This window comes from Pteropus vampyrus, unplaced genomic scaffold (assembly GCF_000151845.1).
Source record: "Pteropus vampyrus isolate Shadow unplaced genomic scaffold, Pvam_2.0 Scaffold18, whole genome shotgun sequence".
In the NCBI taxonomy this organism is placed as follows: Eukaryota; Metazoa; Chordata; class Mammalia; order Chiroptera; family Pteropodidae; genus Pteropus; species Pteropus vampyrus.
In genome coordinates, this window is record NW_011888799.1 from 11,794,430 (window position 1) to 11,807,222 (window position 12,793).

Sequence of the window (12,793 nt, forward strand, 5' to 3'; positions counted from 1 at the left end):
CAAAATTTGGCCTGAACCCAGGCCATCTTGTGTATTTACAGCTGTGTATGGATATATGTATGTATGTAGAGGGAGGAAAGGGTAGAAGTATCTGCTTTTAATCACACTACACCCTTCTTATGACAAAGGGAAATTTTTCACTTTGGCTGTTATATGTATATTATATTGGCTCATGCTACATCCTTTAAAGTACTTATTTTATCTTCTTCATTATCTTTTTCTTCTCTTTGTAAATTAATCTCAAGTTCCTGAACTAGATGACTTAGAAGTGAAAGTACAGATGTTTTTTTCTTAAAAGTGATTTTAAAAATGGAATCACAAATCTGAAAATGGCAAAACTATGGAGATCATAAAAGAATTAATTGTTGCCATGAGAGCAAGAGATAAATAGGCAGAGCACAGAAGTTTTTAGAGCAGTAGAACGATTCTGTATGATATAATAATAAATACATGTCATTGTACATTTGTCAAAACCTACAGAATGCACAGCACCAAGAGTGAACTCTAATGTAAGCTATTGACTTTGGGTTATAATAATGTGTCAGTCTAGGTTGATAGATTGTAACAATATACCACTCTGTTTGGGGATGTTGATAATGGGGTGGCTATGTATATGAGAGGTCAAGGGATGTATGAGAACTTTCTGTACTTACTGCTCAATTTTGCTGTGAACCTAAAATAGCTCTAAAAATAAATTCTTTTTAAAAAAAATGGAATCACAAATAAATATTAAAACAATTTATAGTTTTAAAAACAAAATATTATTTCTACTTTCTTATTTTAAAAATGAGAAAACTAAAGCCCAGAGTATATAAAAATACTTTTTTCCAAGTCACCATTATTTAAATAATATCTCAAAAATGTTTTATTTGTTAATATACCTTTGTGTGATCCTTCAACACTATTCACATGGAATCTCTGAGTTATAGGTTTTGTTTGAAAGTAACATCTAACTCAAAGTAGCTTAAGCATTAATGCATAGATGTGGACTTTAATGGATCTCATACAAAATCAAACAACCAAACAAAAGAGGAAAGCTAATTGTGGGATTTGCCTTAGGAAAGACTGCAATGAAAATTCATTCCTAGTGACATTCTTTTCTAGTAATTCTCATATCTATTTATTTGTGTATTAGCTTCATATTGGTCTTCTTTTAACCTATCAGAGAGTTGAGTAATGAAGAAGTTTATTTGATTGATAGCAACACCAAAGCAATTTTATAATGACAGTGTGAATAGAGAGAAAGTTAACTAATTCCAGGTAAAAACTGTGGGTTTTTTGAACCATGGTTGTCAGAAGCTGAACTTTAAATGTTATTATGGTTAGAGAGCAAGAATTATGAGAAAATGTTGACCCCTAATTAAAACTTGAGCTAGAATGATGGGAGAAATTCCCCCAAAGAGGAAATATAACATAGACACGGCACAAGGGAACTTGTTAAAATATAACAGGTAAGTAAATTTGTGTCTATCTCAAGTAGGAAGGATTCATTATCCTCATGCGCTTTTCCATAGATAAGAAATTTTTTTCTGCTTTTGCATTATTTTTCATAATTTCCTATGAATTCTTTCCTTTTCACATAATTTACTTAAGGGCAGAGAGAATGTAAACTAAGTAAAAAAAATATATCTTTAATTTTTCAAGTTTGCGTGAAAGATAAACAATTCTAGACTCTAAGTTGTAGCTCTCTACTGTGTTTCTTATTTTCTCTCCTATTCTCTCAGTTAAATGGATGTTGTAGCATAAACACACCTGAGAAATGAAAGTACTATGAGAAATGACTAAAGTTAGTGGCTTCAGGTAAATTTTACAATTGAAGGGACTGTGTCTCTTTAACAAAACAGAAACTCCCATCAAAATTTGAATTACATTAATTAAGCCAAAACCAAGGAAGAAATTTATATCTTGAATGATATTTGATATTTTAAACAGATTTTCTTGCTCTTAGAAGAGACTCTTCCATTTCTTACACTTTTTTTCTGTACACACAGTATATATATAAAATTAGGATCCTAGAAAAAATTTTTAAATTTGTAGTTAAAAACCTCTTAAACTCCATTTCCAGATAATGTCACTAAAAAATTCTACCAAACATTTAATGAAGAAAAATATCAATTTAACATAAACTCTTTCAGAATATAAAAAATATGCTATATATAAAAAATACCTTATGACCAAATGAGATTTATCAGAAATGTAGTTTGGTTTATCATTTGAAAATCAATGTAATTTACCCTATTAGCTGAATAAAAAAGAAATGTATGAGATGATCTTGATAGATGTCAAAAAATTTTTTTTTACAAAATCCAAAAGCCATTCTTGATAAAATCTCTCAGAAAATGACAAATAAAAGCATTTATTCAGCCTGATAATATCATCTATAATAAAACAGAAGTTAACATCATAGTGGGTGGTGAAAGCCCGAATGTTTTCTGACTAAGATGAGGAAGCAGGCAAACATGTTTGCTTTAATCACTTCTATTCACCCTTACACTGAAGGCTTCTTAGGGCAATAAGGTAAGGAAAAGACATCCAGATTGGAACAGAAGAAGAAGTATAATTATCTTTATTTTCAGATTATATAATCAAATATTTAGAAAATCCTATAGTATATACAAGAAAGTTACTAACAAATAATTGAGTTTAGCAAGCTTGTAGGATACAAGATTAAACTGCAAAAAAAAAAAAAAAAAACCTATGGCATTTGTACATAATAGAAATAATTAGAAACAAAAATTTTAAAAGAAAACATGATTAAATATCATCAGAAATATGAAATAATGATAAATCTGATAAATGATGTGCTAAGACTTATGAATTGAAAAGTACATAACAATGCTAACAGAAAATTTAAAAGACCTAAATAAATGGAAATTTATACCATGTCCATGGACTGGAGGGAGGATTCAATATTTTTAAGATATCAATTCCTCTCAAATGTATTTGTAGATTCAATGCAATCCCAATTAAAATTCCCAAAGATTTCATGTTGGCAAATGTGTGGAGGAATTGTAATTCTCTTGCCTATCACTGGGTATACAAAAACTTACAAACACTATGAAAATAGTCGGTAGTTTCTTTTAAAAGTTAAACATATATCTGCCATATGACTCAGACATTTTTTCATAGGTATTTACCCAAGAGAAATAAAAGCAAACATATGTACAAATAAGGACTTTAGAGGAATGTAATCAGTACTTTTATTGGCAATAGGCAATGTCTGGAAACAGCCCAGATATTCATCAAGAGATGAATAGAGAAATAAATTGTGGTACATAGTCATACAATTGAATATTCCTCAGCAATCAAAAGGAATAAAATATTGATAGACATAAAAGAGTAAATGAACCTCAAAATAACTATGTTGAGTAAAATAAATAAGATTTTAAAAGTACTCAATGTATGGAACCTAATATTGTTGTGAGATTCTCGAACAGAGAGGGGGATTCCGAGATTATAAGCAAGAAGCAGCATTTATTGATGTTGGCACCCACTCAGCAGATTCTCATCCAAAGGCTAAGCCCCAATTGTAACATGGTGGGTAGTTTTAAACAATCTTGTACTTCCTCATTCCTACACAGCTACAGATATCCCATATAAGGAAGGAGAACATAAGGAGAACTTTGACTGACTGCCAAACTATAAGGAAACCAGCTTAATAGCTTAAGCAGGTTTTTGGACTGTGCCATCAGCTGGAGTGTCCTGGGGAAGGAGGGGTGCAGTCAGAAACTAATTCATTAGAGCAGGAAATGGTCAGTCAGGGTCAGGCTGCCACAAAATATAATAACAAAAAGCAAGCAGTTCAATGGTTGCCTGGGGAGATGAAGAGACAAGAAGGAGTGAGAGGGATGGAATACTGAGAGGCATAAAGAAATTTTTAGAGGTGATTGGCATGTTCGCTATCTTGATTTGGTTAATGGTTTCATGGACACATAATACAGCAAAACATCAAATTTTATCATTTAAACATAATGTTTTATTTGATGTCAATTTATACCTCAATAAAGATGTTAAAAATGTTTTAAAACATATGAAAACTAAATTTCCAATCTAGACAAAAAAGAAGTTAATGCCAGTAAGACATTTAATTAAAAAGCATAAATACCAAAATTGAATGAGCTAAAAATTAATGAAAGTTAAGAAAGTAAAAGAAGATCAATAACATCAGCAATATGACATAAAAGGTTTAAGGAATGTAAATGATTAAAAGAAGCTTGACTACTAGCATTTTTCAGGAAGTTTTTTTGCCAATATGTCTCAATGATAAAGGACAACTAGCCTGGCAAAGACAAACATAGAATTCAATCAGGATTGTGCCACAAAATGAGATTTTTTTTCCTGAATATTAACATTTATGCTCTCTCACTGAAATTTAATCCCTTTGTAAGCAGATTTTTACAATAATTTATACAACTATATGCTCACTTTATCCAAAACACCACATCTTTAAAGGTATTCTATGTTATTTTTAGCATTATCTATGACCACTCCTCCTAAAATGCCTTTTCTAATTCTCACTGTTTTTCAATTATAACTCTGAAAACTCCTTGTCCTTATTTTCAATGTTATCATCTTAAATGAGTATTCATTAGGATAGGGTTTCGGGCTTTTCGTTATTCCTGTATGCATCCACCTATCCTTTCACTTACTCAATAAAAATGTATCAAGTGTCTACCTTTGCCAATCTCTGTGCCAGGTCCTACAGATATCTGGTAATCTAAATACACATAGTGGTTCCTGACCTCAAATATCATCTTCTACCTTAAGTCTTCCCTGCCTCCTCACATCATGTATATGTATAATTTTATTATTCTGCTATCAAGAGTATTTCTCTAAATAATATCTTTAGTTCTGATTGATATCAGAACCATATTAGGAAGTGTTGTAGCGTGATCAATTTTAAGACCCATGAAGCCAATTGAGATGAATTGTGAGCCTTTATTAGCTGGCTGGTGACTGACTCTCTACCACTCAGGGTCAGAGGAGATCAGCCCTGAGCTTCCAGAGGAGGCTTATAAAGCTTAAAACCATATCCTGGTGGTCTTCTGAACAAGCAAGCCAGCAGATTACAGAAAGCAGATGTTGGCTTAAACGTTTTACACAAAGACAAACGTTTCCGGAGAACTCTTAGATCAAACAGGGCCTAGCAGGCAGTTTTGTTATCTGCATCCTTGTGGCTGTCAGTACTTTCCTGGAGGCTGGCGCCTGAAGATATCGCTTCCCTGTGACTGATTTATTGGAAAGTTTTTCACTCCTACAGAAGGATATTTCCTAAACAAACCCTTCAAACCTGCAATCCCAATAATTTATCATTTTATTTATCAAAGTAAACTTTACACCTGACCAAATTAAACAGTCAAATAAGACTTTATTCAAGATTATTTTAGTAGGAGAGAGAGAGACCGAACTCAATTTTAATGAAACAAAAGGAAGGAGGGATTTTTAAACTCTGGTGTAAATAAGTAGAAAAGCCCTGGAGATTATAGGGGGTTGAGGATGATCTTGAGCATACTGAGTTATCAAATGCATTTCTCTGTGATTAGGTCATCATTGTTTGATAATTGGCACTCATTGAAGTTAGGTTCCCTAGTCCACAGAGACCAGAGATAGGAGTGCTATGTCCTTTGATATATACATTTCAAAGGGATGGTTCTCCAGTTCTTGAGAAAAACTTTTCTTATGTTGTAAAACCTTAAGAGGGTGGGAGAAGATTTACATATATTTCAAAGGAAGAGAGAAAAAATCTACAATTGCAAATTTTCTAAAGTAAATTCAATAAGAAAAGTGAAGTCAGAGGCCTAGTCAGAAAGGAATCTGTCTGAAGTTTAGTCAAAGCTGAGAGAAACTTTAAGGCTGTCTTGATTATATTTATTCAGTTGACCATTATATCATTCTTGGAATCGGCAAGAAAATCAGGACTGCCATTTCAGTACAATATGACCATATTCTGTGTCAAAACTATGTGTGAGAGTTAAGGAAAAGTGGTTATTAGTACATGTCTTTTTTCCACTTCTAAATATTTCGAATCTTAAAACTCCCAAGAGAAAATAGGAGGAGAATAAGCAGAGAAGGGAAGAAGTTTGGAGTGAGGGAGAGGGAGGCAGAACAATATTTATATGGAAATTTCCACTCAAAGAAAATGTAAAACAGTTTTATAGCCAGCTTTACTTCATATGACTCTCCATGTTATATGAAGCTTTAATTCAGGAATTTTTGTCTTCTAGAATACTACAAAACTAGAAATAAGAACAACTGAAGAAATAGAAAAAAGAAATATATTGACTGAATTTATTTTTACTTAATTTAGGTCAAACAACAGCTTGACAATCCATTCATTATACAAGACTGAATCAAATTTCTTCATCTAAAAGATGCTTTTTACATTTTCCTTTTCCCTGTATCTTCTCTAAAGAAAGAAATATGTTAATTGGCACCTTTTTTCTCCTACTTGAGTATGTTTTGTCAGTAATGTCAAGAGATGTCTAGAAGTTTGGTCCAAGTTCACTGAAAAATTAAAGGACCATGATTTTGCTTCAAAATGCAATAATTAAGAGTATTTTTAGACTATGGTTAACAAATTTTTCTGTGCATAACAATCAACCATGAGGCAGGTTAAACACAGATAGCTGGGCCCCACCACAAAGAGTTATTGATTCGCTAAGTCTGAACCCCAAGAATTTGCATTTCTAATAAGTCCTCAGGAGGTGCTAAGACTGATGTTTCAGGAACCACATTTTGCTCCTGAAAACTTTGCTGATTCATTTTATATAATAGTCAGCAAATGTTTTCTATAAAAGGCAAATATGTCATGCTTTGCTGGTCAAGATGAAAAATTAAGGATGTCATGTATGGACATAAATAGAAGAGAGAAAATAATTTTTCATAAATTTCTAATTGACAAAAATGTAATAAATTTAATAATAATGGTTGTGTAAGCCCTAAATTGCTGGGAAAAGAATACCTATTATTGAGCTTCCTTGTGGGGTTTTATTTGAATAAAGAATTGCCTGGATATAAGAAGCTCTCCCTCTCTTAGACCTTGTTATTTATCCCTTTACTGTGCTATGAAGAGCTTCTTATTGTTCCTACTGAAAGAATTATTAAACTGTGTCATCCCAAATCATCATCTCACAGGAATCGGTTAAACGCATACAAAAAAGCATTAGGTAATCCAAGATTGGAAACCTTCACTTTTGAAAGGGAGAAAACATGCATTTTCTTTTAAGAAAGCATTAAGGCTACATATATAGAGATTTTGTTGTGTAACAAAAAGATATGTGAAGATAGACCTTATTGTCATATTAAAGCTGGAAATATGGTCACATACATATATTTAGAGAGGAAGCAGAGCAACTCAGATAAGTAGCATAAATGTCTGGGTGGCAAAATGACCATAATGAGATTATAAGCATAAGAGTCTGTTCTCTTGGTTAATTAGTATGTTCATCCATCTGAAATACAAATAAAGTGAGCAGTCTGTAAATAAAAAAAAAATAGAGACTGTAAAGTATTTTTATTTATGTAAACAGTGGTATTTAGGATTTAAAAGTGCATATTTCTATTTAACATTGCAAACATTTTCTTTTTACCTACTCCTAAGTGGTAGATGCATCTCTGTTCCAGACTTCGATGCTCAACAGTACTTCTGTTATCCGGAGTTTATATGCAACACTGATTTCTCCATTTAATGCAGTATCCGTAATCATACTCATCATCATCACAAAATGTTTTACATATTCCTTTCACTTTTTCGCATCTCTGAAATCTATACTTTGGTTCAAAGTTACTTCTGGCTGCAATTGATAAAGATAAAGTCATCAAACCAGTGTTTCATCTGGGGGCCTTCATATTAAGGGGAGAAAAAAAGTATGTTCTAGTTATGATATCCGATTGGGTAGGATAAATAATAACCAAACTTTTATTTTAAGCATTTAATTTCACTAATCTTTCTCCACATAGCTGATATATTTATTGTCCAAAAGTTAAGCTAATTTTTTTCTTTGGCCACCAATATATCATCTCTAGTCCACATATAATAACATATGAAAAGTTCAAATAGAAATGTGTTCTCACAAGACATAGAAAATATATTGACTACCTGAAAACGTCACTGATTTTTTTATCGTTGTTTCCATTTTCATTTTTGTATTTCTGTAAAAATGGGTACTTAATTATAAGCTAGTGGTTCTAAACCAGTGTTTCAATATCAGGCTCCTCAAAGAGGATATTTAGCAATGAAGGTAGACATTTTCGATTATCACTATTAGTGAAAAGAGTGCTATTGGCATCTGGTGGTGAAGGCCAGAAATGCTGAGAAATATCTTGCAGCTAAAAATATACAATCAATGCGCAGGACAGCTCCCACAACAAAGAATTGTCTGGACCAAAATATCAATAGTGCTGAAGTTGAGAAATCCTGTTTAAATGAATATCGTAAAAATACTTTTGAGGATATTTATACCATAAGGGAACATATTAGCAATCAAAATCTTTTTTATGTTATTAAAATACATAAAAGATAATACATGTAAGGTTCCAATGTATGCTTAGCAAATAATTGTTTCATAATGGGAACTCATGTTTATTAAAATAAAACTGAAAATTAAACAGTTCTTTGTGATGAAAATATATCTAGAAATGTTATTAAAATAAAATAATTGTCTCCATGCATATAACTATAACAGATAGTAGTTATTATGAACATAGACCCTTAGATCTCACATCTACATTTAGAAAATAAAATGAGATGCCCTAATAAAAAAATATCAAGAGAGTAGCTGGAGACTGGAAATTCTTTGGCTTCTCATTTGCTTCCGAGTCTAAGTCTGGTCCACATATATGTATTTAACAAATTTTCTTTACTTTAGTTAAATTACCAAAACATGATTCAATTTTATGTTGGGAGAAGACAAGTTTCTGTTTTTATTACTATGTCGTGGTATTGATAATTTATAAAAAATCTGAATTAATATAAATTACTAAATTATATTTTTAAACTCATAAAAAGATTTTGCATTTTTAATAGAAACTGTACGATACAGAGGTATGGTTGAGAGTATTGTGGGGGAATGCTGTGTACCTTCACGGGAAATAGTAGGAAGAGTTTTGGTTGAATGGAGCCAAAGAGTAAAAATTACTCTTTCTTTCGCTACCTCCTCGACAAGGTTAGTTCCCAGGACTGAGGAGCTACATTCGGCTACCATTCATAGTTTCTGACTTCCTTTGTCAAAATATTTAATTATGTATAGCCTCTTCTCCTTTATGAAATTCTTCTCTTCCTTTCTTACTTCCTCTCTGTTTCTTGATACATATTTTTTCTCCATTACATATAAATAAGGATAGAATTTGGGGCTCGTTGTGATTTTCCTCTGCTCTTCTATTCTTACTTTCTGATCATTCTCTCGCATGGGCTCTGTCTCTCTCATGAGAAAGATCTGCATTCTTAGCATCTAGTCTCTCAAGCCCATTGGATTTGTACTTTTTTCCATAGGATTATCTATAGAGCACTGTTTAACAATAAAATAGCAGCGTGTTTCTATTGCAGGCTTGTATCTCAGAAATCTGTTCCTCCCATTTCATTGATCTAAGGTTTCTCAGAACAGAACTTACATTGACTCACATAAGGCAGATAAAACTTTGAGCATCTTCCATAAAATAAATTCTGCTTATTCTGGTACCAAGAGATCAAGAGAAAATGCAATGTAAAGGCACCAGATACATGTGTGACATGAACCACTTCTGAATGGTTCAATATTAAATTTTATTTAATTCTTCGTGTATTACAGACATACACAGGCCTTGAAGATTGTGCTGGGAAGACTTAGTATGACTGGTCCTCTCTCTTCTTGGCCCATGTGTCTCTTTTCTTCTGTCATCTGTATTTCTGCAAGCAGCAATGTGTTGCAGGTCTCATGCAGTAAGCAATTCTAATTTCATTTTCATGGCACTCAAGTTTACATCGACCATTACCCTTTTTGCACTCTCTCCTTAAATCCAAGCTACCATATTGGGGATATTTCTTTCTGGCTGTAAGAAGGAAAGAATGACTGAAATTAGCAACCTAGCTATGACACGTCTATATTTTAAAAGGAGAAAGATCAAGAACAAAAGATTGTAGAATAGAGCAAAAGAAAAAGCCCCCTTTCTAATTTCTGACAGTGAAAATCTTACTGAAGAAAGTTTAAGTAAATGTACCATCCCTTGGTGCAAGGTTAATCCTGGAAATTAGAAAGTGTCTTGCACCTAAGTGAGTTGTGCCAGCTTGCTGCTTTACAAGTTATTAGATAATTCAAGGACAGTTCCCAAAGTCAACATGAAAAAAAGATTTTACAATTTATCTTCTGTCAAACTCAGTCTCTACAGTTATGTAATTGCATTTGGGTTCCCCCTTTTCTGCTTTCACAAACATTATTTATACTGAATATGCTTTATGAATTCTTTCTACTGCAGCTCAATTTTACTTTTCTAAAACATCAGATAAGAGACAATATTAGGAAATTTATCTGAATTCCTATGACTTCCCTTAGATATTTTGGGATTTACTTCCCCCCAAAAATGATCTAACTTAGACACATGTCTGATGACGGCATTGATTTTTAAAAAATGGGAATGTCTACAAGGAGTGGCCATTGTTGGACATTAAAAAATTTCTAAAATTACCAGTGCCCCAAGCTACATGTTTTATCTTGTAGCTTGGAGATTGACATTCACCAGAAGCTTAATTTTTAGGACAGTTGGAGATAGTTGTGGGATGTTGTGGGATGTTGGTCCAATAGATTGTAAGATCCATTCTAAGCGAAATATATTTTGATTTTATATTTCACATTGTATACTGGCTGTCACTTGGTGCAAGGTCAATCCTGGAGATCAGAAAGTGTCTTGGACCTAAGTGAGGCCTTTCGTTTTGGAGTCTTAAACATCACTTTTGATATGTAACAGCTTTATTTATATAGTGAGATAAAGGGCAACTGGTATGGGAGAATTCTAAATTTCTCAGGTGTCTGATCAAAAGGCAGACTCAAATATTTTCATATATTTGTGGTGTAAAAGCAAATACATTTTACCACTAGTTTCTGCCATTAATTGAGGTCCAGTGTCCCAAACAGTCCCTTTATAAGCCAGGTCTTTCTTCCTAGACATTCTGTCTGCATTTTCAAAAGTTGTTGGAAAGTAGTGATACTTGGTGAATACCAAGACTCAAGCTACACTTATCCACATTGGTATAAACAGTTGATATAAAAACCTAGGTCTTCCATTAAATTGAGCTCTCTTCTCACTATAACTGAAGTAATGCAGAACATGGCTTAGAGCAGAAGAAAAAAAGTTACTCTGTACAGATTAAATATTAATTTCTAAATATTTACTCTACAATTTCTGAAGAGTTACTATTAGTAAACCTATTATAATTTGCTAGTGACAGAAACCTATATTATACTCACTTTAGACTGAGTTCTGTCACATTTGACACTATTATCCAATATCCCACCTTAAATTGATCTCACCCCTTCTTTTATGAGTCTTTTGTCTTATAGCACCTTTCTAAAAATATTGTCTTCTTTCTCTTCATTCTGACCTCTAAATATGAGTATTCCACAAACTTGTGTCTTTGGATCACTAATATTTATCTTTGCAAGCATTTATCCACTCATTTAACCATTAAGAACAGTTGGCTCTTGAACAATGTAGAGCTTAGTTAGGGGCACTGACCCCCTACAAAGTTGAAAATCTGTATATAATTTTTGACTCCCTAAAAACTTTACTAATTGCCTACAGTTTACCAGAAGCCTTACCAATAACATAAAGTCAATTAACATATATTTTGGGTGTTATATGTACTATGTACTATATTCTTACAATAAAGTAAGCTAGAAAAAAAATGTTAATAAGAAAATCATAAAAAAAGAAAAATGGATTTATAATATTTTTTGAAAAAAATCATATATAAATGAATCCACACAGTTTAAACTTGGATTTGTTCAAGGGTCATCTGTATAATTCTTGTTAAGCTCTATGCTTATGCCAGTCCCTAGAGCAGGGTTTCTCACTCTAGGCACTATTGACCTTTTAGTTTGGACAATTCTTTGCTGTGGGATGTTATCCTATTTATTTTTAAAGGATGTTTAGCAGTATCCCATCCTCACTAGATGCCAGTAGTACCAGTTGTGACAACCTAAAGCATCTCCAGATATTGCCTCATTTCTCTCTGGGGCAAAGTTGCCTCTCTTTGAAAATCACTGTTCTAGTGATGCTGTGATAAGCCAAACATATATTGTCTCTAACCTCAGATACGTTGTTCAAATATAATCTCTCTGAAGTCTCTGTTGACCACTTTCAAAAAGTAATCTCTCTTTCCATAGCTCTCATAAAGCACTTCATATGTAACATTCATATTACATACTAGAAAATTTCTTTAAACAATATATAAAGTTCTACTTAATATATAAACTAGAAATTAGCAAGACATTTTGTAAAATATTTTCAACTGATAATTTCTTTTCGTTTTTACTTATCTGCTATTTTACTCCATAGGCTACCATTCACTTCCCTGGTAACAAGAGAAAAATCATGACTACCCTTTCAGACCAAAAATATACTATCTGTTCTGTAATCAAAGTACATGCAAGATTTAAAGAAAAGTGATTATTGGCAACAGTACATTTTTCATTTTGACAGATAAAGTGAAATAATAGGTAAGAATGAAACAATGTCTCATTTTTAAACAGTCAGTGCATTTATAAACTCTAGAAAATGAAAGAAAAACTAAATAACTTCACTGAAAATTTCCCTGCATAGG

The 12,793-nt window shown here is 32.4% G+C and overlaps 1 protein-coding gene across 1 annotated transcript; it reads right to left on the reverse strand.

The window, feature by feature from the left end:
- Positions 1-7,659: 7,659 nt before the first annotated feature.
- LOC111736159 (beta-defensin 110-like) lies at positions 7,660-11,139 on the reverse strand. The gene is made up of 2 exons (XM_023527694.1): positions 11,064-11,139; positions 7,660-7,793 (listed from the first exon to the last, which is right to left on the reverse strand). Exons 1-2 carry the CDS (start codon positions 11,137-11,139, stop codon positions 7,660-7,662), a joined length of 210 nt encoding a protein of 69 aa, XP_023383462.1.
- Positions 11,140-12,793: the final 1,654 nt, after the last annotated feature.

Excerpts from the sequence above, each read along its gene's own strand:
- LOC111736159 (XM_023527694.1), bottom strand. The coding sequence starts at position 11,139 with ATGTCTAGGAAGAAAGACCTGGCTTATAAAGGGACTGTTTGGGACACT. Across the intron at positions 7,794-11,063 it reads ATTAATGGCAGAAACTAGTG|CCAGAAGTAACTTTGAACCA; the intron begins GTAAAATGTATT and ends TATCAATTGCAG.